Consider the following 25,608-nt stretch of genomic DNA (forward strand, 5'->3'; position numbering starts at 1 on the left):
TTGTCTGGCTTTGGTATGAGGGTGATGTTGGCTTCATAGAATGTATTAGGTAGCTTTCCCTCCTCTTCAATTTTGTGGAAGAGTTTGAGCAGGATTGGTAATAATTCTTTCTGGAATGTTTGGTTGAATTCACCTGTGAAGTCATCTGGTCCTGGACTTTTCTTTTGGGGGAGCTTGTTAATGACTGATTTAATTTCTTTATTTGTGATTGGTTTGTTGAGGTCGTCTATTTCTTCTCGAGTCAAAGCTGGTTGTTCATGCCTTTCTAGAAAGTTGTCCATTTCATCTACATTGTCGTGTTTATTAGCATAAAGTTGTTCATAGTATCTGTAATTACTTCCTTTATTTCTTGGGGTCAGTGGTTATGTCTCTTCTTCCATTTCTGATCTTATTTATTTGCAACTCTCCCTCCTTTTTTGTCAGTCTTGCTAAGGGTCCATCAACCTTATTGATTTTCTCATAGAACCAGCTTCTGGTTTTATTGATTTTCTCAATTGTTTTCATATTCTCAATTTCATTTATTTCTGCTCTAATCTTTGTTATTTCTTTCCTTTTGCTTGTTTTGGAGTTAGTTTGCTGTTCTTTCTTCCAAGTGAACAGTTAATTCCTCAATTTTTGCCCTTTCTTTTTTTTTGATATAGGCAGTTAAGGCAATAAATTTCCCTCTTAGCACTGCCTTTGCTGCATCCCATAAGTTTTGATATGTTGTGTTTTCATTTTCATTTGTCTCAAGATACTTACTGATTTCTCTTGTAATTTCTTCCTTGACCCACTGGTTGTTTACGAGTGTGTTTTTGAGCCTCCACATATTGGTGAATTTTCTGGCCCTCTGCCTATTATTGATTTCCAACTTCATGCCCTTATGATCTGAGAAAGTGTTTTGTATGATTTCAATCTTTTTAAATTTATTGAGACTTGCTTTGTGACCCAGCATATGGTCTATCCTTGAGAATGATCCATGAGCACTTGAGAAAATGGTGTATCCTGCTGTTGTGGGGTGTAATGTTCTACATATGTCTGTTAAGTCTAGCTCATTTATTGTATCATTCAAATTCTCTGTTTCTTTATTGATCCTCTGTCTAGATGTTCTGTCCATTGATGAGAGTGTGGAATTGAAATCTCCAATTATTACGGTAGATGTGTCTGTTTCTCTTTTCACTGTTTTCAGTGTTTGTCTCATGTATTTTGGAGCATTTTGGCTTGGTGCATAAATATTTATGATTGTTATATCTTCTTGTTGAATTGTTCCTTTTATTAATACATAGTGTCCTCGTTTGTCTCTTTTAACTATTTTACATTTGAAGTCTAATTTGTTGGATATTAGTATAGGTACTTCTGCTCTTTTCTGATTGTTATTTGCATGAAATATCTTTTCCCAACCTTGCACTTTCAACCTATGTTTATCCTTGGGTCTAAGATGTGTTTTCTGTAGACAGCATATGGATGGGTCCTGTTTTTTAATCCATTCTGCCAGTCTATGTTTTTTTATTAGGGAGTTTAATCCAGTAACATTTAGTGTTATTACTGTATGGGTAGTACTTTTTTCTACCATTTTGCCTTTTGGATTTTATATGTCATATCTAATTTTTCTTCTTTTTACCTTTACTCATAGTCTTCCTTTCTACACTCTTCTCCACACCTCTCTCTTCTGTCTCTTCATATCTACCTCTAGTGCTCCCTTTAGTATTTCTTGCAGAGCCGGTCTCTTGGTCACAAATTCTCTCAGTGGTTTTTTGTCTGAAAATGTTTCAATTTCTCCCTCATTTTTGAAGGACAACTTTGCTGCATATAGAATTCTTGGTTGGCAGTTTTTCTCTTTTAGTAATTTAAATATATCATTCCACTGTCTTCTCACCTCATGGTTTCTGCTGAGAAATCTACGCATAATCTGATTGGGCTTCTCGTGTAGGTGATGGATTGCTTTTCTCTTGCTGCTTTCAAGATCCTCTCTTTCTCTTTGACCTTTGACACTCTGATTAGTAAGTGTCTTGGAGGACGTCTGTTTGGATCTATTCTCTTTTGGCACTTCTTGGATCTGCAATTTTAAGTCTTTCATAAGTGTTGGGATATTTTCAGTGATAATTTCCTCCATTAGTTTTTCTCCTCCTTTTCCCTTCTCTTCTCCTTCTGGGCCACTCCCAACACGTATATTCGTGCGCTTCATATTGTCATTCAATTCCCTGAGTCCCTGCTCATATTTTTCCATTTTTTTCCCTATAGTTTGTTTCTTGTTGGATTTCAGATGTTCCATCCTCCAGTTCACTAATCCTATCTTCTGCCTCTCAAAATCTAACATTGTAGGTTTCCACTGTCTTTTTTCATCTCTTCTACTGTGCCTTTCATTCCTATAAATTCTGTGATTTATTTTTTCAGACTTTAGATTTCTTCTTTTTGTTCATTCTTAGCCTTCTTTATATCCTCCCTCAATTCATTGATTTGATTTTTGATGAGGTTTTCCATGTCTGTTCATACATTCTGAATTGTTTCAACTCCTGTATCTCATTTGAATTGTTGGTTTGTTCCTTTGACTGGGCCATTTCTTCAATTTTCCTAGTGTGATTTGTTATTTTTTGCTGGCATCTAGGCATTAATTACCTTAATTAGTTTATTCTGGAGATTGCTTTCACTTCTTTTACCTAGGGTTTTCTTGCTGGATGAATTTGTTGTCTGTCTGTTCTTTGACATTCAGTTCAGCTTTTTCTGGACCACTAGCTTAGGTTTCGTTTAGCAGGGGAGAATTTTTCAGTTTTTGTTTTCTTGTTTCTTGCCCTGCCTGTATGGTGCCTTTTCTCCCCCTACCCTTAGGAGGATCTACTTAGGTATTTTAGACCCCAGCCAGATTTTCCCAGACCAAACTGGACTTCTGTCAGTTTGAGTCACCTGTGTTAGTTTTCCCTGAGGGTGAGACCCAGCAGGTTGAAAGACTTTCCTGTGAAGTCTCTGGACTATGTTTTTCTTATCCTGTCCAGTATGTGGCACTTGTCTGCCTGCAGACCCCACCAGCATAAGATGATGTGGTACCTTTAACTTTGGCAGACTCTCCTTACTGGGGGTGTCGTGGAGATAGAGGAGAGGTTGTATGCTGGTTTTAGTGGCTTCAAATTACCAAGCCCTGGGGTCTGAATTCCTTGAGGGAGAGATTCCACCTGACTTGGGTCTCACCCCTCCCCTGGGGAAGGCACCATCTCCAGACAAGCTCTCAAAGAAGCTTGTTTCTGCCTATGCCTGGGGTAGTTGCAGCCTAAGAAGCCCTGCCACTGTATCCAAGGGTAGCCAAGCCTCCATAGAAACACAACCACAAAAACCTCTGCTTCTTTTTCCATCAGCCCTGCCCTATTAGCACCGGGGCAAAAATGAGTGACCTCCACTTTGACCAGGTTCACCTGAGCTGGGGGCCTATTTTTAGCAGTCACAATTTGTGAATTAATTCCACACTTGAAGCTTAGTTACGCTCAGCCCCTGCTGCTGGTAAAGTCCCTTTCCTTTCCCCTCTGGGAAGCAGTCTGTGGGGGAGGGGCGCCAGCCACCGCAGCTTGGTGAACTCACAGTTCTGTGGGGGCTTGCAGCCGGTCCGGCTGATCCAGACTGGGGTACGCTGTGTGTCCGGTCACTGACGTGGCCCCAGGAGCTGTTCTGTACTGTTCCTGGTTATTTAGTAGGTGTTCTGGAGGATGAACTAAATCCCACACCTTGCTAAGCCGCCATCTTGGTTCCAGTTGGCAGAACCAAGTTTTTAAGTCTTACAGTTTTTAAGACCAGTTGGGAATTTGAGGTAGGAATGGTTTAGGATACTCAAAGTGTGGTCCCAGGATCAACAGCATCAGCATCACCTGGATTCTTGTGAGAATCTATTATGTCACAATTTCTAGGCTGGAGGTCTGAGTGTCAGTAGTTTTAAAAAATCTCCCCAAAGTGATTCTAATATACAAACAGGATTCAGAACTACAAATTTAGAAAAAATAAGGAATCACTAATATTTAACCTATCTATAAATCAGCCCTCCTGTCTCATTCTCTTCTTTTCACTTCTCAACCCAATGCATGTAACACATGATTAGATATTTTGATGGTATTTTTGGAGTATATTTTCAAAATTGAAATTTTACATGGCCTGTAAATTGATTTTTTTTTAATTGCAAGTGCCTCAGAAGACCCAGGATGAATGCTCAATCTAAGAAAGAATGAGGATTAAATCTTTATTTAGGATTAGTTCCCATAATCAGATAAGCAGGATACCATTCTTCTAGAATCTAGGGAGCCATCAGTTGGGACATGGAAATTGCTGCAATGATAAAGCACTTTTGGTTATGTCATTTGTATCAGAATTTCACTAACACCACTATTAAGATTAATAGTGGCTTTTTTCCCTCAATTTGGCATCTTTCAGAGGTTTGGTAAATGCCAACCTTCCCCTTTCCAGAAAGTATTGAGTTCCAACAGCTGTGACTCATGTGAAGGGATTCAGCAATATGTCTTAGCCATCTGCCAGCTTCCCACAGGTAACCTCTTGCCACCACATCTATTAGCCTAGAACTGACAAATAGAAAGCAGCTTCTAAGATCTGCTCTCCACCTTGAAACCTTCTCCTCTGGGCCTTCTATTCTTTTTTCCATAATTACATTTAGGCTGCACCAGAAAGAACTGCTCTCCCTTACTAGGGTGGCCAACCAGGAGGGGGTTCCCAGGATATGGAACTAAATCCAAGAGAGTCTCAGGCAAAGCAAGATGAGTTGGTCACATGCCCTTTACCCAACTAAATTTGACCTTTTCGGTATTAACTGCATTTTTATAGCTCAGTGGTTCTCATACTTTGGCATCTTGCAAAGGCTTTGCAGTTAAAATCTTATTGAAAAAAAATTTTGGCTTTACCCCCAGAGTTTCTGATTCACTAGGTCTGGGGGGGCAGTCAGATAATGTTCAGATGTCACAAGTTCCCAGGTGACACTAATGGTGTTGCTGGTACAAGGGCCACACTTTGAGAAATACTGCTACAGTTCAATATCTAGCAGAAAAAAAATTAATTTCCTCCTGCTGTGAAGCTCAGTATCTCACAGACCAATGGGTCCTTTCATACATACAATTGCTGTCTTAGGCATTTAAAATTGATACTAGTGGCAGTAATGTTCAGCCCAGGTCTGGGAACACAGTAGGGGCTCAATAAATGCTTGTATGGGCTTACTGAGCCACACCTGGGTGAGAGATAATGGTCTCAATTAAAAAAATGTGATTAACATTTTCCCTCATATTAATTAGACAAAAAAAGAGTGTCTTTATTCATCTCTTTTAAGCAGAATTTGCTACCGCATGCCCAACAGCATCTTTAGGATGTATAACTCATTAGAAGTAAATCATCTCAGCTGTTGTTAGTGGAAATAAAAATTGGTGCCACTCTTCTCAAGGGAAAATGGGTAATATGAATTTAGAAGCCCTTAAATTAGGAATATCATTTGACTTAGCAATTCCTCTACTTCTAGGAATTTACCCTAAAAAAATTCTCAAATGTGCACAGATTTGACTGCAAAACTAATCACCACAGCTTGTTACTATAGTGAAACAATCTAAATTTTTATCAGTAAGAAATTAAGGTATTTTTTATTTAGTGGAATATTATGTACAGTGCTTAGGAGAATATGTTATGAATGGAAAAATGTTCATGTTACAATGCTCAGTGGAAATGGCAGTATTATAGGATGAGTCCATATTTAATTTAAATTTTTAAATATGTATAAACTGAAGTTTGAAGGGTACACAAATTAATCATGTTGTCTTTAAATGATATTTTTAAATAACTTATGTAAAATTTCCTATTAGAAATATGAATGACTTTTTAAATAATAGTAAAAGATAACTGATTTTTTAAGGAGAGGACAAGTGAGATTGTGGCCATCAAGATCAATTATTAAGATTGCTCCCTGACTTCCTCTTTTCTGTAGCCAAGGCTATTTTCCAGGTTCCCCATGCTTAACTCATTCTGGCTCACCTCCTGGTAGTTCCAAGTCATCATTCAACCTTGACTTGCCCCACCCACAGCCCATCTCTTTAATCAGACTGACCAGGATCATCATTCTGTGCTGTCTGCTACCAGTCCTGCAGCAAAACAGCCTAATCATTTATGTGAGAAAACAGCATTTGTCCTGCACCCACCCCACCCTACCCAAAATGCACTTTCAAAAATTCTCTGCAGGGCGAGCCACAGTGGCGCAGCAGGTAAGAGTGCTTGCCTTCCATGCCCGAGGACCCGGGTTCGTTTCCTGGTGCCTGCCCATGTAAAAAAAATTCTCTGCAGATGGAGAACCTTATCCCTATAAGCATTGGGCCTGGGACTTACCAATTAAAGAATCCCCACAAGGCATGCCAAGGAAATACCATGAGATTGCAGGGTGTGCCAGTCTGAAACTGTTGTGTACCCCAGAAAAGCCATTTTCTTCAATCCTCTTTCAATATTGCTGGGTGGGAGCTTTTTGATTGTTTCCATGGAGATGTGACCCACACAATTGTGGGTGGTAACTTTCCGTTAGATGTTTTCCATGGAGATGTATCTGCACTCATTCAAAGTGGGGTTTGCTTATTGGAGAGGGAACCATTTTGGAAAAAGCTTTAGTGCTGACAGAGCCCACATAGCCAGAGACCTTTGGAGATGAAGAAGGGAAACACCTGAAAATAGATGGCCATTCATATTTTAAAACTTCAACTTCTGTGTGAGACTAAAGCAAGAAATGTTTATTTGGTACAAAATTTATAGTTTGACTAGTGCATTTCCTAATTTAACTTATATGGACAGTTTAATTGAACACCATTAAGTACATGGAACCTTGAATAGTGCATGAGATTTTGTTGGTTTGTCCAGATTAGTGTGATGCTCTGATAAATCCCAGAGTGATTTGAACAGTGAATAAAGCAGTATTTGCAAAGTCCCTTTGGGGAAATGGGGAGAGAGGGGGAAAAATTCAGCTTTCCCATTTGGAGAATTCCTGATATTCTCACAAGCAGTGAGGACAACCAAATTAATAGACCAAGCCCTCAATCTTGGGGTTTGCCCCTGTGAAACTTATCCCTTCAAAGGATAGGCTAAGCCTACTTAAAATTAGGCCCAAGAGTCACCCCCAGATAACCTCTTTTGTTGCTGAGATGTGGCCTCTCTCTCTCAGCTGACATGGGAAGTGAACTCACTGCCTTCCCTCCATACGTGGGACATGACTCCCAGGGTGTAAATCTCCCTGGCAATGCAGGACAGAAATCCTAGCATGAGCTGGGACTCAGCATCAAGGGATTAAGAAAATCTTCTTGACCAAAAGCGGGAAGAGAGAAATGAGATTAAAGTGTCAGCAGCTGAGAGATTTCAAACAGTGTTGAGAGGTTATCCTGGAGGTTATTCTTACACATTACATAGATATCCCCTTTTTAGTTTATGGTGTATTAGACTGCTAGAGGGAAGTACCTGAAACTGTAGAGCTATGTTCCAGTAGTCATGTTTCTTGAAGATGATTGTATAATGACATAGCTTTTGCAATGTGACTATGTGATTGTGAAAACCTTGTGTCCTTTTATCTACGGTATGGACAGATGAGTAAAAAATATGGATAAGAAATAAATAAATAATAGAGGGAACAAAGGTTAAAATAAATTGAGTAGATTGAAATACTAGTGGTCAATGGGAGGGAGGGGTAAGGGGTATGACATGTATGAGTTTTTTCTTTTTTATTTCTTTTGCTGGAGAGATACACATGTTAAAAAAATTATCATGGTGATAAATACACAACTATGTGATTATATTGTGAGCCACTGATTGTAACCATGTCAAGAATGTTTGCATGTTTGCTTGTTGTTTACAATAAAAATATTAAAAAAAGAAAAAAAAGAAGGAAAATATCCCAGGGGAAGCTGTTTGATACCAGATACCCAAGACCCCAGCAGATGTGAGCCAAGTGCCTTCCCAACTGACAGAGGTATTCCAGACCCATCAGCCTTTCTTGAATCAAGGTATCTTGCCCTGGATGCCTTGGTTTGGACATTTTTATAGCCTTAGAACTGTAAATTTGCAATTTAATAAATTCTCTTTTTAAAAGCTATTTCATTTCTAGTATATTGCATTCTGGCAGCTTCAAAAAATTAAAACACAGGACTTCTCAGTTTAGGGAATCCAGAACATAGACCTTAGCTGCCTCCTTGGTCAGGACCTCAGAGATTGGGAGGCTGTTTTAGTACCTCTGGATTCCTCAACTAGAAAGGACAAGAGCATCTTAAAATAGTTGTAGCAAGTGTCCCATGGCTTTGCTAAAGTCATCATCTGTCAAATTTTCAAACTATTCTAAGTTTGGTCATTACTTAATTTCAGCTCACTTATTACAACTTTTTAAATCTCACTGTCATTTGTTTTAGGAAAACTTTTTCATAGAGTCAACTAAGTGTTCTTTTTAAAGTAGCTTATGGCATTTCTCAAATAATCCCCCTCCATGCCACCTCAATCCAAAGACCCAAGGAAATCATAGGCACAGCTAGAGTGCATGCAGATAGCAGCACTCTTAGAGGCAGCAATAATAGACTGCTTGATGCCAAAGGTGTTTTGGACATGCAATCAGCAGGACCTTTGATACCCACCTCCCAGCTGTCCCCATATCCTATAATATCCTGTTGTCTTTTCAAAACAGAAACAATCCCTCCACTAGTAAAATAGCATCATAGGTGAGAGTATGTTATAATAATAATTACTTTAATATGTTTATATCCTCCTTTTAACATTTTAGAGTGTGTTCACATGAATCATCTTACGTAATTCTCACATTTTGTATCCAGTGTAGAACAGCAGGTAGAGTGAAGATTAAGAGCATACAATCAGACAATCTCAGTTATACTCACAGTTCAGCAATTTACTAGCGAGGTGGCCTTCGGAACATTACTTAGTCTCTCTGAGCTTCATTTTCTTCTGTAAAATGGGCCTACAGTACCAAGCTCACAGAGCTATTGTGAAGATTAGAGATAATACATGTCAAAGTTCATGGCATAATGCTTGGCACATTAATGATTCTTAGCAAAGTAGCTGCACAAAGCAATTACAATCTCCAAGTTATGGGAGTCCTTCAAAGCATCAGTGGAAAAGTTGAAAAATGACTACTCAGTTATCTGAGAACAATTTTGAGGGGTTTTACTCATCCACTCCCCACTGTCACTGCCTAAATTTTGGCTGTCTCCATCTTTCTCTTGAACCATTTGTAATACTCTTACTGATCTAACTGGCCTCACTCTTTCCCTTGTCCAAGCCATGTTCATTAAGACTAGGACAGCAAATCTCAAGTTTCTTGCCTTCCAAATAAAACTATACTGGCTCTCTATGGCCTATTTCTCAACTTGGCTTATCAGGCCTTATCTTCTTCCACATTTCATTTCCCATCATTTTTTGTTCTCTCACTCCTACCATGTGCAATGCCAGCATTTGCGACCCTCTCACTGGCCAATCACTACAGTACCATGGCAAGCCATATCTATTGTCTTTGCACCTGAACCAACCTCCCTTCTTTGCCTAGAGAACTTCTTTTTTCCTTTCAAAGCCTACTCAAATGTCACTTTAACTCTGAAGCCATACGGACTCCACCAGATCTAACTATCCTTCCTCTGTGGCTCCCAAAATGCACTGCATATCCTTCTATTCTGCATTCACCATATCTTATAAATCTCCAACTCCTCGAAAGCAAGAACCATTAGTAGGTAAGATTAATTGAGCATCTACTATGAGCTGGGCTCTATTCCAAGCATTTCAAATATATGATCTCATTTAATCCTCATAAACTGAGGTTTAGAAATGTTATGCTGCCCAAGTTTACAAATCCAATGACCAAGCCAGCATTCACAAGCAAACATCCACACTTCAGAGCCCATACTCTTAACTCTTATACCATACCATGTTGTTATACCCTAGCACCAAACTCAGTACCTACATATATAGTTACCTCTATAGTTGCTATATAGTAAATTATCCCAAAACTTAGTGTCCTAAAACAACAAACATTTACTATCTCACAGTTTCTCTGGGTTAGGAATTCAGAAACAGTTTAGAATTACTCTCCCAAGATCTCTCGTGAGGTTGTAGTAAAGGTGTTGGGGAAGGGTTGTAGCTTCTAAGACGGGTCACTTACTTGGGGCTGATTATGGGCAGGAAGCCTCCATTCCTTCAATTTGCGGACCTCTCCATGATCTGCATGAGTGGCCTTACAACATAGTGGTTGGTTTCCCTCCAGAGTGATCAATTCAAGGGAGCAAGATGGAAGCTACAATATCTTTTATGATCTAGCCTTAGAAATCATGCTCTGTCATTTCCACAGTGACTAACTGGTTACAGAGGTAAGCCTTATTCACTGTGAGAGGGAACCACACAGGAGTATGTATGATACCAGGAAGTGAAAGTCATTGGGGGCTCTATAAATATTAAGTGAGTAAGTGGAAAAAATTACTAAGAACTACTCTGGGTGTCAGGATCCCTTCTAGATAATGAGAGGTTTGGGTTAGTTTTCTTCCAGGTCCAAAATCATGGAAGACTAATCACAAATTCTAGATGTTGACCTTATTTCCACAGATCCCCAAATGGAATGTCAAATGGATTAAAGGATTTAATTTCATTAAATTCCAATAGAGGCTGCAGATGAATATTTGATAACATGGCTTTTACTTTATGGTTTCTGGAAGAGCCAACAAAATATGAGTAAGTCTCCCAGTTTGAAATGCAGTTATTTCCTTAACAGCAAAACAAATCTATGTTTGATTTCAGGATTAATTCTATAGTTTGACGCCAGCGTAAGCCCAGCCTCTGGACAAAGGTTTATCTTCTTTAGCAGAATATATGTGATTAAACTGGGGCGTATAACAACAAAGACGATAAAATCATTGGTTTTAGTCCTTAGGCCATGCTTTTTTTCCAAGCCCAGGTTTTATTTACCTAAAATAATTCCCTAATATGATTTGAGATGCATGAAAATAAAAACTAATATTGAGATATAGCATTTTGCAGATATACATTCTATACTGAATACATAAAATGAATTTTATTTTAAAGACCAGTCGTCCATGTTAGTAGAAATGAAAACCAAATAAGAGCTGTTCACTCTACCCTTAGCTACTATGACCTCATTAGGTTCAAAGAACCATAGAAACTGGGTGAGAACATGCTTCAATGGCTCCTTGGATCCCATTCTCTCACAGTGCTATACACTAGGGATCATCAAATTATAGCCCACAGGCCAAATCCTGCCTACTGCCTGTTTCTGTAAATAAAGTTTTATTGGAACACAGTCAAGCTCATTCACTTATGGCTACAAGAGAAGAGTTGAGGAGTCGCAACAGAGACCACCTGGCTTACAAAACTGAAAATATTTACTATCTGGCTCTTTACAGAAAAAGTGTGCTGAGCCCTGGTCTACACCTCTGGAGACTTGGCCTGAGGCAATCTGTTACAAGCCCAAAATGTCTATGCATATTACATGCTGTGCCAAAATTTGTTTATGGGGGGAAAGGGGTATTACTGTTTATATTGAGGTATTACTTACATACAATAAAATGCACAAATTTTAAAGGTAGAGCACAATGAGTTTTTACATGTGTCACTGTGCAATCAACTCCCACATGGAGATACAAAATGTTTCCCTTGACCCCTCCCAGTCATTAACCCCAACATAGGGAGCCATTATTTTAGCCTTTACCACATGGATTGGTTTGCCTGCTCCTGAACTTTATTTAAATGGAACCACACAGTACATATTCTTTTGAATCTAGTTTCTTTCACTCAATACCAAGCCAGTGATTCTCATACATAGTGTGAAGCAGTAGTAGCAAGCAGTAGTTTCTTCTTTCTCAAATATTACTGTGTAATATTTGATTGTAAGAACATCCTATAATTTATTTGCCTATTCTTCTATTGATGGACGTTGGGTTCTTTCCAGGCTTTTGCTAGTATGAATAAAGGTACTAAACATTATTGTACATGTCTTTTGGTGGGCATAGGATTTATTATCTTGGGTATACACTCAGCGTAGTTTCTGAATGATATGAGATAGCACCAAACTGCTAGACCCTTTACCAAATTGATTTTACCGACTGCTTATTTTAATATACAAAAGTATTCTTTCTACTTACAAAATATTTCTACAGCAAAAGTGCAAAATATTTGCCTCCTAAATCTCCATATTCTGCTTTGTGTATTCTATAAGACACTAGCTATTGCACGCCAGTTTTAGATATAATAACCTTGACCCTGGCAATGTTCTGGGCTCCCTAAAAATTCATTTTGTTAAATCCTTGCCCCAAACTCTATGGCCTAAGTAACCTCAACATGTGGCAGATGTGGACAATAAGGCTCAGAGAGGATAATACCTTGGCCAAGACTAGACAACTAATCAGTGAAACTCAAGGTCTTCCATCAAGGTTCTCATCGTTTCCTTACTATAATGGTTAGGTTCTACTGTCAACTTGGCCAAGTGATTATGCCTAGTCATCTAGTCAGGCAAACACTGTTGCTACAAAGATATTTTGTGTCTGGATGATAAACTGGAAGGCTGGTATGTTAAGTCACATCCACAGTCAACTAAGGCATGTCTCCCACAATGAGATAATACAACCAGTTGAAAGCTTTTAGGGAAGAAGAGATTCTTTTACTACTTCTTCAGCCAGCGAGCCTTTCCTGTGGAGTTCGTCCAGACCCTTCATCAGAGCCATCAGCTTCACAGCCTGCCCTGTAGATTTTGGACTCTACCATTCCTATGCTTGTGTGAGCACCTTTATAAATATCATATTTACAGATTTCTCCTGTTTATTCTGTCTCTCTAGAGAACCCTGACTAACACACTTACTAAAAGCAGGAAGAACAGTTTTACAGTTACGGCAGAATTTGGACAGTGCTGGCTTAGGTGCCAATAACCTCAGCTCCTTGTTTTCCTCTTTAACCACCTTATTAATTCAAATATAATTAAATTCTGTGACGGCCTCTGCATATAACATCTTATATAGCAGACTTAAATCATCACTATTTCACACTACACTCTGTGTCTGAAGACACTGCTACCCAACTTGACAAGGGTAGAAAAATATGCAGCTTTAACCATCCTGCAAAAATCTAACATTGAAAGATGGCCACAAATCATAGTCTCCACACAAAAAAGCATGGATTTGCAAACAAATCTACAGGTTTTTCTATTTTCTACTCAAGTCTCTCCTGCATGCAGAAACAGACCTAAGTGGCATAAATCAGAAAATAATGGGAACTAGAATGAAATTCTCATAAATCATGTTACTAAGTATAGTTACATCTTCGATGTGAAACCCAATTAAACAGATGGCCACATGCTGTCAGAATCAGCCCCTAATCAATAAAGATGTTCATTTCAGAAAATCACCTCAATTTTTCACTTTTTCAGTGAAGCAAAAAGAAGGCAGTTGGGTGGGGGTGGGGGAGAGAGTCCCAGGAAACCCAGTGGGGAAATGTATAAGGAAAAATTCCACCTGTCTTAATTTGCAGTCCAGAAAATCAGAATGGAGAGAGATAAAAAAAAAAAATCACCCAAAGGATTCCTTGTCATCTTGCCTGGGAATGTAATTTACAATGAGAGCAAGCACTGGTCATTAGGAAAATAGAAACAGCTTGAATCTCTTAATTAAAATACTGCTTCAAATTGTTCATCCCCAAATCCCTTTGTCCATGAGCTTTCAAGAAACCATTGGGTTACTCTGAAATGGCTTTTTCCCAGTAAACCTCCGATAGGATCAGCTCTTCTCAGGCAAGGAAAAAGCTGAGTGGGGTTGACCCTTGGAGGGAGAACTATTATTGGACATAATTAAGTCCCCAGAGGAGTAGTAAGTATTCACTGACATTTGAAAGTGAGTGTGGAAACACTGGCAAAGACAATCAATCACTTTTTCTTGCATAAGAGCTGATCTATTACATGTACTAGGTTGGTGAAAATTAAGTTTACCAATGCCAAGTGTTGATGGCGATGAGGAACAACGGAAATACTTTTGCACCCTGGAACACCCACTTTGGAAAATGTTTGGTGTTATCTGGTCAAGTTGAGTATTTGCATACTCTACAAGTCAGCAACTTCACTCCTAGTTATATACCCCAAACTTGTATTTGGGAACATGTACAAGAATAACATAGCAGCATTGTTCATAACAGCAAAAAATTGGGGGGAGAAACACAGAGGTATGTTAACAGTGGAACAGACAGAGAATTTAGGGGTGTAGTCACACTGGAATATACAGCAGTGAAAATGAAAGAATACTATGATGATGATGACCACATGTTGCATGGATGAATCTTAGAAGCAATATTTTGATTGAAAAAACACAGTTGCTGAAGATCGCAGGGAGTGTGACAATAACCTGGTGGTATTATGCTGGAAAAAAATGCAAAAATAATAAGTAACACATTGTTTAGGGATGCAGACAGAAATGGTTTAAAAATTTATTTTTAATAAAGCAAGAACATGATAAACAAAAATGAGAATAGTGGTTACCTCTATGATGAGGAATGAGGAAGGCCACAGGTAGAAGCAAAGATATTGGTACTGTCCCAGTTCTTGGTTAGATGGTGGGTTCATAGGCAAATATTTATTTTATATGTTTTTAATATACTTTATAACTTTATATGTGTCAGCATGTTATATATATTCTTTTGCACATACCAAATAGTGCATAATTAAACATTTTCTTTTAAAATGGATAATCTAAACAATTTTTATTGCCCAATAGTGCATGTAGTAAATGTTATTGTAATTCATATCACATTAAAATAATTATTAGTCATAATTAATATGTCAAAAATAAGTTTTGATGTGACACGTACAGCTTAATTCTCAACTTGGAGCTGAGGACCTTAAGAAAGCAAAGGTATTTTCATTGTAATAATGAATACTTATATAGTAAGGAGTAACATTCAAAATAGTCAACATATTTAGCAACTAACTTGATTATATAAATTAATACAGAAATTAAAATTACCCGTATTGGCTTGTCTTCCCTTCTGTTTATTACTCTCAGACCAAAGTCCTGCAGAGACTTCCAGTCTCAAAGGTGACCACACAAGGACAACTTTAAGGAGTTGTGCCAGCTGGTAGTGAGCAGTCACAGCCTTAGGGTTGTCCAATCTGACAAGGAAATCCTGTAGAGGTGAGCACCAGTGTGCAGGAACTATGGCAGGCTGGTGGCATTTGAAAGTGAAAGATTTGAGTAAAGATTTAAAGGAAGTGGGAGCATGAACCCATTAAGATCACTTAGGGAAGTTTTACAAGGCAGAGAGAACTCCAAGTACTAATGCCCTGAGAGAACAGTGGACTAGACATTCTAGGAACACAAAGGAGGCCAGGGTGGCTGGAACAGAGTGAGGGAGGGGTCAGCAGTAGGAGGTAAAGGCAGAAATGACAGGCCTCTAGGTCCTTGTAAGTAATTTGGTTTTTACTATGATATGAGAAGCTGATAAGGGTTTTGAGCAAAGGAGTGATGTGATATGATTTTAAATCATCCTTAAATGACTGCAATATTATGCTGAAAGTAGCCTGAAGGGAGATAAGGATAGAAGCAGGGAGGCCAAGGAGAAAGCTATTACAGTTATTCAGGTAAGAGAGATGGAGGTAGCACAGACAAGGGTGGTAAAGTCTGCAGATTCCTATCCCTGCATTCAACAAACTCTAGAGATGTGATTAAAACCTTGAGATTAGAGGTTATCACCCAGCATGTGAGTGAATATGGAGAACAAAGGAGGTCCAAGGACTGAGCCTCTGGGGATGCTGCTATTAAGAGGTAAAGGAGATGAAGAGAAACCAGTAGGAGTTGGGAAGGAGTGCTCTTCCTTCCCCACAAGTTGTCACTGCCAACCTGACTTTGGGATTTATCATTCTCATGAATAATAATAAAATAATAGCAATTTTACTACATGTGTATATATCTCTAAACAATATATACAATTGTTTGTATGCTTTTCAACTTTATTTAAATGGTATTTTACTCTATTGTCTTTTTCCCAAGCTGCTTTCCCCCCCAATCTAGTATTTATGAAATTCATCCATGTTAACACATGTTGTTCTAGGTCATTCACTTCTCACTGCTGTATGATATTCCTCTGTATGAATATGCCACATTTGTTTTATTTTCCTGAGAAGGGACATTTAGCTTTTCCCCCTTTTTCTGCTATTATAAACAACAACACTATGCACATTCTCATATGGGCCTCCTTGTGTCTTATGGGAGGGTTCTCTCAGGCAATGGTTCTCAAATATTAGCACATGTTAGAATCACCTGGAGGTCTTTTTTCAAGTAGATTTCTGAAACTCACATCCCACGTTTGTAATCAACAGGTCTAAGGTGGGTCCTGAGAGTTTGCATTTCTAATAAGACCCCAGGTCACGCTCTAGCTATTGGTCTGAGGCCTTCACTTTGATAATCAACACAAAGGTACATGCCAGGAGGGGAAATTAAGGGCCGTAAGGTATGCATGTACACTATCAGCTTTGCTAGGTATTGCCAAATTGCTCTGCAAAGTGGCTGGACGAATTTACATTTCCACCAGCAGTGAATCCTGGTCCTAATGTCAGCACTTGGTACTGCCAGGTTTTTATTTTTGCCAAGTCAATCTTTAATAATCTTTAGAAACTCATCATGGCATTTATAATTACAAGGAGCCAATACATGTAAATAAGAGTAAGACCTTATGTTCTAGGGTTAATTAGAACATTTCCAAGCTTCTTTTCCACATACAGATAGGCCCCTATAGTTTGCCAATTTCCCAGTTACCTGCTTGCTTTTTTCCATCAATTCTAGTAATAAACAAAATGGTATGGACAAAATCAGTAAGACCATCATAAAAGGAAAGTAGAGCTTGCTCCTTTTTATGTCCGCCTTCACTGGGGTTGTATTTATTATAACTGATTTTTTTCTGAATGCTGTATGGTGAGGTCACATTTCATTCCTTTTCCATATGAGTATTCCATTATTGCAGCACCATTTGTTGAATTTTTGTTTGTTTTTGTTGGTTCCTTTGTTTGGGAAGTGCATGGTCTGGGAATTGAACCCAGGTCTCCCACATGGCAGGTGAGAAATCTACAACTGAACTACCCTTGCACCACTGTAATTGATTTTTTTAAAAAATCAAGAGTGATATAAAACTTAAAAAACAACTTATGAGGTCAAGGCAATGAGGAAAAATTAGCAAATGGATAGGGAAACTTGAACTTTCTTCATAAACATATCTGGCCACTTTTTTGGAAAAATAAAGAACATTCTACCCTTAATCATATTCATGGAAAAGTTCCTTCTATTTTGCACCAAACTAACAAGTAGACAAGGAACCTGGTACTCACGAATCTGGTTGGTGGATGCACTGTAGAAGGCATTGACGGTTGTTGGATTTGTAAACCACCTGTAGTAGGAGAAACAAATGCCACAGAGCAATCATTATTATACCTGCAGGAGGGCAATAAGGACAAATACAAAGCAGGTGGATTTATGAGAGGCTACCCATGAACAATGAGGGGGAGGGGTATTGAGGGTAAATTATTGCCTCAGTTTAGGGCTATTGCTCTGCTCAATGTACAATTTTATCCTAAATTGAACATGGCTCAATGAGAATATATTAACATGCCCAGCTAGTGACTGTTACTAACTTAAGAGTGAAAAATCAACTCTGGTGCTTCTGAAAGGGCTTTAATGAGAAATCCCATTCTCTAAAGGGCTCTCTTCACAGGCAGAGGCCCTGCTTGCCAGACCCTATTCAAAGGATCAGTGGGACAGCTGTATTTTTATGCCCTATCACCTCCTTTAAAAAGTTTTGTAGTGGTGACAACACACAGATCCATGTAAAGAGAGATGAATAAAGTACAACCATGCTACCTAGAGGCGCCACCTGCTCCAGTAACAAGTTTACTGATGGAAGCACCCAAAGATTTAACAACTGGTCCTGCCTCTCTTGCTAACTAGTTGGATTGCGTTGGAACAATTGCCTACCTTCCTGGGATTTGGTTTTAGTTATAAAATTAGGGTAACATATTGGGAGATCTTGGGAGTCCCTTCCAGCTATGAAGAGTCTACGCCTCCATCTTAAATGTATAGTAGGTTACTGAGATTGGGGGCTGGCGAATTTTTTCTGTAAAGAGTTAGATTGAAAATATTTTAGACCTTGAAGGTGAAGAGGCAAAATTAAGGATTTATGTAGGTACTTTAAAACAAGAGAAAAATCAAAGTTCCACAAATTTTTATTGATGAAATTGAAAATATAATAATAATTGAGAATATTTTCATAATATAAGACTACTAATCTGAATAATGGAATTCTTGTGGGAGAACAGCATTTTACTGATTACAGTTCAAAGTTAGCACTCCCTAGCATCAAATCAGCTGCAAATGTTTATCTACAAAAATCATTCTTAGTTAATGGGCCAAACAAAAACCAGCAGTCGGTCGGATTTGGTCTGCAGGCCATGGCTTACCAACCCCTGACTTACACAGTTGTGAGCATCAGCCACTTCCCCCTTACTATTAAAACTAAGCAACTCTTCTTAAGCTAAGCTGTACCCTCAAAATCTTGTATAAATCCCTTTTCAGAACAAACATTTTATTAATTTATCCCTGAAAAAATATATATATAACAGAATAATCACAAAGGAAGCCAGGGTGGCTGGAACAGAGTGAGGGAGATTAATAGACTAATTTATGTCAGACTAATACAAAACTGGTAGGAAACCCAACTGCTGATTCTGGTTGGTCCACCCATACCTTCTCCCAAACTACAGAGAACTCTATGAATATGCCATTCTATCATCTTCATCATCATAACATTCACTGCACTCTTATAACGTCTTAAGCGTTTTCCATTCATAGGCTTATTCTCCATTGCAGTCATAGGAATCCTTAGCCCATTTCACAGATAACAACACTGAGACCTAGAAGCATTATACACTTGCATAAGGTCTGGTCTGCCTGACTTCAAAGTCAATTCTCTTAAGCATTATACTATACTGGAGACATTACCAGAAATCAAGAATGCCTCCTCTCTCATCAAAAATGAATCCTAGACTAATTTCCATAAAGTGGGTATTTTTTTCTGTCATATTTAGGGTTAGCATTTCAATATGCCCTAATGTTTAACACAAACTTGCAGGCTGTCCTACTTGCCTGAGGCCAAGCAGTAGAGAGAGCACCTAAGGATCTGACTGACCTAATGTTGCTACCCGTGGTATGCAGAATAATGACCCCACCTTCCCAAAGATGCGCAAGTCATAATCCCTGGATCCTGTGAATGTGTTACCTTACATAGCAAAATATTCTTTGCAGATGTTATTAAGGTTAAGGACTTTAAAATAGGGAGATTATTCTACATTATCCTGGTGGGCCCAATCTAATCATGTGAGCCCTTAAAAGCAGAGAGAACCCTCTCTGGCTGGAATGAGACAGATGCACCAGAAGAGGAAGTCAGATGGCATGCTGCAAAAAAGGGAAGTCCAAGAGATTCCAAACATGAGAATAATGTGATACACTATTGCTGGTGCTGAAATGCAGGGGTCATGTGCAAGAACCAGAGGAGATAAGAGTGACCCCTTAGCCAAGATGCAGAAAGAAAGTGGAGCCCTGAGCCCTGCCACCCCACGGAACTGGATTCTGCCAACAACCTAAATGAATTCAGAGGTGGATTCTTCACAGAGATTCCCAATGAGAGCCCACCCAGCCAACACCTTGATTTGAGCCTTATAAAACCCAGAGCAGATAAACCAGCCAAACCAACCCAGGTTTCTGACCTACAGGACCTGTGAGATCATAAATTTGCATTGTTTCAAGCTGCTAAGTTTGTGGTAATTTTAATTTGTTATAGCACCAATAGAAAACTAATAACTAGCCAAAAAAAAAACCCCAGCATTTGTACATCTGTTAGTTGGGTCAAGAGGGAAGAATGCAGGCGCTCCTAAACTTGGCTTCTAAATAGCACTGGGCTGAATCATAAAATATTCCCAATTCCTAGAGCTTGTCCCTTTTCTTTCCCTCCTAACACCTCTCCTAACTCCCCTTCCTTTAGCAAAAAATCAAACTTTCAAAACATTAGGATAAGAGCCATGCAGAGAAAATGTTCCTAACTGCTGATGGACAAAGGTGGACCAAACAAAGAAATCTAACCACCAATCCCTGAGATGAGGCCCTGATGGGGCCTCAGAAGCTCCCTCTCCCTCTCCTACTCATGCTCCTGCTCCCTCTCTCTCTTTCTGGAAACTGGCTCTTAGAAATTTCAACGTGCTATAAAGAAACCCAGTACACATGGAGTGGCTACACAGAGCGCATCCTGTCAGAAGCCAGCATCTAGTGTCACCAACAGCCAACATTAGATGGGTGAGAGAGGTAACTCCAGCCCCTGCCACTGACTGCAGCTACATGAAACAACATGAGCAAGAACCACCTTGGAACCACGAGACAAAAATAAACTATTATTATTGTTTTAACCCACTACATTTTTTGTGGGGGTTGTTATACAGCAATAGACAACTACAACATGGAACAATTGGCTGTCCATAAACTAAATCCTACTCAATAGGCTGAACTTTCCCAGAAAATAAAACGTTTCATTTGCCCAGCACGATGATTAAAAAAAAAAAAAAAAGAAAACTAGACTGGAAATCCTTTAAATGGGGTGTGTAATCACTAGCTCTCCACAGCCCCCACTACTCCCTATTGTATTACACATATGTCACACATTTGTTGACTGACTGGGCCGTGAAAGCATTTGAGCTTGCAGATCTCATCTTCCAACAAGATTTTAAACTCTAAAACTGTTGTCCAAATTATATGTGCTCAGGAGAAGACTGTTAAATCTATCAAAATGCATTTATTGCTATATATATATATATATCTACTAAAATGCATATCCAAGTGCTTTAAATTCTTCTTACTATACCTTCAGGGTGCTCCTGCAGTCTGTGTTTGGAGAAGGATTTAATGGGTAGAGTAGGGAGACTTCTCATATGAATTTCAAATTCCAAAATATATAGGGAGGAAATTATACTGGACAATCGGGTATACCAAGAGAGTATAATACCAAAATACAAAAATATGAAGGAAAAGACACTGGTATTCAAATTTCTTTGGGCCATATATAATACATATACATAAGGCTAAAGTTTTACAGTCAAATTATCAACTCATAAAGATAGTTTAATGGACTAGAAAAACCATAGGGTATTTATTGCTTTATTACTAATATCCTGCAGATTAAATAATTCCAGTTCTATGCTACAGATAATGTTTTTGCAAACAAAAATTCTGGGCAGGACCATAATTTTTACAGACACTTGATGTATTTTTACATATTTTTCAAAAGATAGAAAAAGAGAATCCAGATATGTTTGGTCACAGTACAATGAGAGTGAGTTAATAGGGAAGTTGGTTTAAAATCATTTCTGTCAAGGAAAGAGGATCCTGAGGGAAAGAATTACTTTTGACTCAAATGGAGCAGTGAAGTAAATCCTCTATTTTTAAGGAAGCTGGTGAAGAGGCAATTCTAAGAACCAACCCCTAAATATGTACCTTCAGGGATGACCACCCAATTAATTTAATTCTTGCTGATATTCCCCTTAGCATCAGAAAGTTCTTCAATGAACATTAATGCAACTAAAATGGATTCCAAGAGAATGAAAGATAAAGGGTATTCATCTCCTATACCCACAAAGAAGCAAATGTTATTTCAGGGCTTTATGGAGGGTTAAAGGGAATACAGTCAGCCTGCTATTCAAAATAAACTGGTATGGTGGAGCTACTCCAGAACCATCCTCACTCGACTGACTCATGAATTGTCAGACCTGGAAGATGTCAATTAAAGTCAATGAGTATTATAAAACTAAAATGCCCTGCAATGCCTGAAAAGCATCAGCTGGAAATTTCCTTTAAAAAAATAACAAAAACTTGGCTGTCAAATCATTTCATTGTGTAAAGAGGACCTTAAATTTTTTTAGTGTTGCTTTCTCTGAAAGAGACATATAGTCTCAGGAAACAAGAATTACAAGCATTGCACTTATTTTCATTCCTGAAGAACTTTTCTAGAAACCTTAACCAATTTCATACCACAGTGATACAGGTATTCATTTTCATTGACGGGAAAGAAAACTACACAAATCACCCTTTGTGTAGCCCCAAAGTCAGCTAGTATTTTTCCAAGGCATGAATAAAACACTAGAAATAGTCATTCAATAGCCAGTGGAATCTGACAACCCATCAGTACTTTCGGATGATGTTAAAACAACATGTTTAGGAGTTTTTCAGTTAGTGACCTGGGCCTCGCTAAACACTCAAATGAACGACATTTGAGATTGAAGAATTAAAATATACCATCAATAATAATCATAGCTAGGAGACATTAAAAATCTGACCTAATCTACAGTATTGTGCTTTTATTTTCAATGGTTTTATCAGCCTTCCTCATCCAGTGGGATGAAGACTGTTTCCTATAAACCCATGAGGAATACGTAGGTATAAAGGAATCCTACATATGCCTACCAATTTGTGCCTTCCTCTTTTTTCCACTGTCTCTCAAGAGAGTGACTAAGTTTCCACTCCCCCATGGCAGGTCAGGAGCCACTTACTTCCTTGGGCATTTTCTGAGGATGACCAAGAATAGAGCCCTAAGACATCCCCACTACATCTTTGAACATATGCTTTGAGAAAGAAATGCTGGGAGCCTATTCAGGCCACAATGGAGATTTAATCCTTTCTTGCAGCTGTACATTTTGGGAGGATACAGAGGAAATAGAGGTTAGAGTTTCCTTCATCCCTGAGATCCACAGGGTACACTATGGTATTCCTCAGAGGAAGAAAGAAAGATAAAACAGAAAATAAACTGAGGAATAAGAAACAAAACACAGCAGAAAATAGATTATTTATATCAAAACACTGGAGAGTACATTTAATCTCCAAAATAGAATTTAGTCTTCACTTAACCACCAGCCTGATCACAGCAGACTTTAAAGCAAAACGTTAATTTTTATTAAATTATATTCAATATTATATGGATATGTCTTTATTTTGCATGTTGTCAATACTGTCTGCAATGGCCATGCATTTAAATACCAGAAAGCTTTGTGATTCAGTACACTAAGCAAAAGGATATGAGTTTGAATTATTAAAATGTCCAGTAACTAGAACTTATACAGTTGGGAAAGAGACTAGGAAAAAGATAACCAGGATACTTTTACCAGGTTTTCCATTACTAGCTGGTGACAGCTTCCTAAATCCCCAGAGCTCAATTTCTTCACCTGTAGACTAAAATAATAAAATCTTTCTCTGCTTTAAAATTATTTGTGTGGCAGCAAAAAGCCAACTTGCTATTTAAAATGCTATCTGCTTTCTATGGAGAACAAATCCTATTAAAGAAAATCTCAGTCAGCTGGCTGAGCATCATAAGGATTTTTGATATTCACATGTGGTCCTCCAGCTGAATTGGAAGCAGAAGCTAGAGAGAACTAAATTGCTTTGTTAGCAGAGTACGATTAACTTGGGAGTGGGCAATGGGGAGGAGAAAGGTAAGGAAAGAGGGGAGAGAGGAACCCATTCATTAGAGGTAGAAATGCATTGAGATGTGGCTCATTCAGAGAAACTCTCTGGTGGCCTAAAGGACTGGTGGACACATGAATATCTAACATTTGCATTATTTGTAATATAAATCCTGCCATCTTCCTAAATCTTCAGTAAAATCAACTACAAACACAAATGTAGTATGTAGTGGTGAGAGGGACTGGAATTCTAAGAAATGGATGGAATCCCACATCTGGGTCAGTTAAAGCAGAACTGGGGTAGTCTCTGTAGCAAGTTGAGTTGGTCCCCAAACTGGCAGCATCTCCAACATGGAAGAGCGCCTAAGAAGACTCTGAAAATTCACAAAATATTGGTGAAAGCCTTGAATTTTCCACAAGTTGCAAAAAGAAGAATATAAACTGATCCGAAATAGATCTCAAAGGGCAGGATGATTTATACAGATCTGTGATTACTAAATACTATGTGCAGATGGTCATGGGAATATTGGAAATCATTTGCTGAAGTCATTGGATTTGAGAAGCTAGTCTTAGTGCCCTAAATCTAAAATGTATATTGAATCATTTGGGTTGGGGAGGAAACAGGACAGATGGCCTGGGAGATAATATGATGAGAGGAGAATACCAAGGACACTCTAGTAGAGGTCTTTAAAGCAGTTACCTATCATTTCCAAGGAAATTCTTAAGCCTTCTGCTTTCTTCCTCTGTGCATTCTATTGGAATCGAGGATGGGTAGGGGAGCGATTCAGTTTTAAACCTACTTTTTAAAGTCAATAATTTAGTACTAACTTAGTGGATATGTGCATAAGAAGGTTTGAAGGGCAGAGGGCAGGGTTGGCCAGATGGGAGCCACGGCTAAGAGGAAGAGGTAGTAATCACAGCGTAAGCCAAAGTTGCATGCAGGGGCCTAGAAGGGTTTCTAGAAGCCAGGACAGAGCATAGGGTTAGACAGGAGAAAGTAACGAGAGACTGAGAGGATAAAAAGAGCCAAAGATTTGGAAACCAGAATGTCAGCCAAGGTTAAAAAGTGGTACCTGAAAGCAGGCTTCCAGATACAATGGCATGAAGAGGTCGACAAATCCTTTCACAAAAATCAAGTATAAAGTTGGATTTCTTTAGAGCTCTGGAAATTGACCAAAGTCAGACAACAGAAAGTATGTATTTTTGGAAAACTGCTAGAGCTTGGGAGTAAGTAGAGCAGGAGTCTGTGGCCTTCTTGCCTGGGGCTCCTCCCACCCCTCCCAGCTCAGACAGTGAGACCTTGGTTTGATCATTAGGGGGCTGAATGGAAAAATCAGCAGCTTTGCTTCCACAGGAGGTGGACTGAATTGAGGGAGATGAAAACCTAGAGATTTGTCAGATAAAAGTAATGAACTTGGTAGAAAACAAATGGGCAAAACCTCCAATTTTGCCAGCCTGAAGTTATGATTTCCACTGGGTAACTGACCAGCCAGAAATGTAATAGGGAGATCCTGGACATGAAAGAGCCATAGAAAATACAGATAGGCTCCCCACATATCCCTGGCTGACTGGGAAAGGGAAAATTAGGCACATGTACAAGGATGACCAGAGAAAGTCCAGAGGAAAGTAAAAGCCAAAGCTGATTGAGAACCATCTGCAACCTGGATGTGCTCCCTGACCCAAAAACCCCTACAGACTCAAGGTGTTTGAGCACAATCCCTGCTCTAAGCATTGGCTGAGCACTAAGCTATGCAGGTATAAGGGTAGATACTAGGAAGCCAGGCTAAAAAATAAGAATTAAAAATCTGAAGAGAGACATCAGTGGCCACATATGCAGTGGGGACAGATGTAGTGTAAGTCCAGCCAAGTTCCCTTTTTAAAAAACGCCTCAGAAAAATAAATCAGAATCCAGAGTTGCTACAATAAATTATCTAAAATGTCCAGTTTTCAATGAAAAAAATTATAAGTTATGTAAATTAACAGGAAAACATAAAAAAAAAGCAGCCAATGGAAATTGGTTCTGAGTAGGCCTAGATGCTGAATTTAGCAAAGACTTCAAAGCAGCCTTTATAAGTTTCTTTGCAGAATCTAAATATACTATGTACAAAGAATTA

At 38.7% G+C, this 25,608-nt stretch overlaps 1 protein-coding gene across 5 annotated transcripts in view; it reads right to left on the reverse strand.

Moving 5' to 3' along the window:
• Positions 1–25,608, reverse strand: part of PHEX (phosphate regulating endopeptidase X-linked) — a 291,954-nt gene that overhangs the window by 79,669 nt on the left and 186,677 nt on the right. For all 5 annotated transcript variants that reach the window (XM_077146746.1, XM_077146741.1, XM_077146742.1 and 2 more), the window contains one exon: positions 17,333–17,391. In XM_077146746.1, the coding sequence (XP_077002861.1) occupies positions 17,333–17,391 (59 nt within the window). The remainder of the gene's footprint in view (positions 1–17,332; positions 17,392–25,608) is intronic.

The sequence above is a fragment of the Tamandua tetradactyla genome, chromosome X (assembly GCF_023851605.1).
Source record: "Tamandua tetradactyla isolate mTamTet1 chromosome X, mTamTet1.pri, whole genome shotgun sequence".
Taxonomy (NCBI): Eukaryota; Metazoa; Chordata; class Mammalia; order Pilosa; family Myrmecophagidae; genus Tamandua; species Tamandua tetradactyla.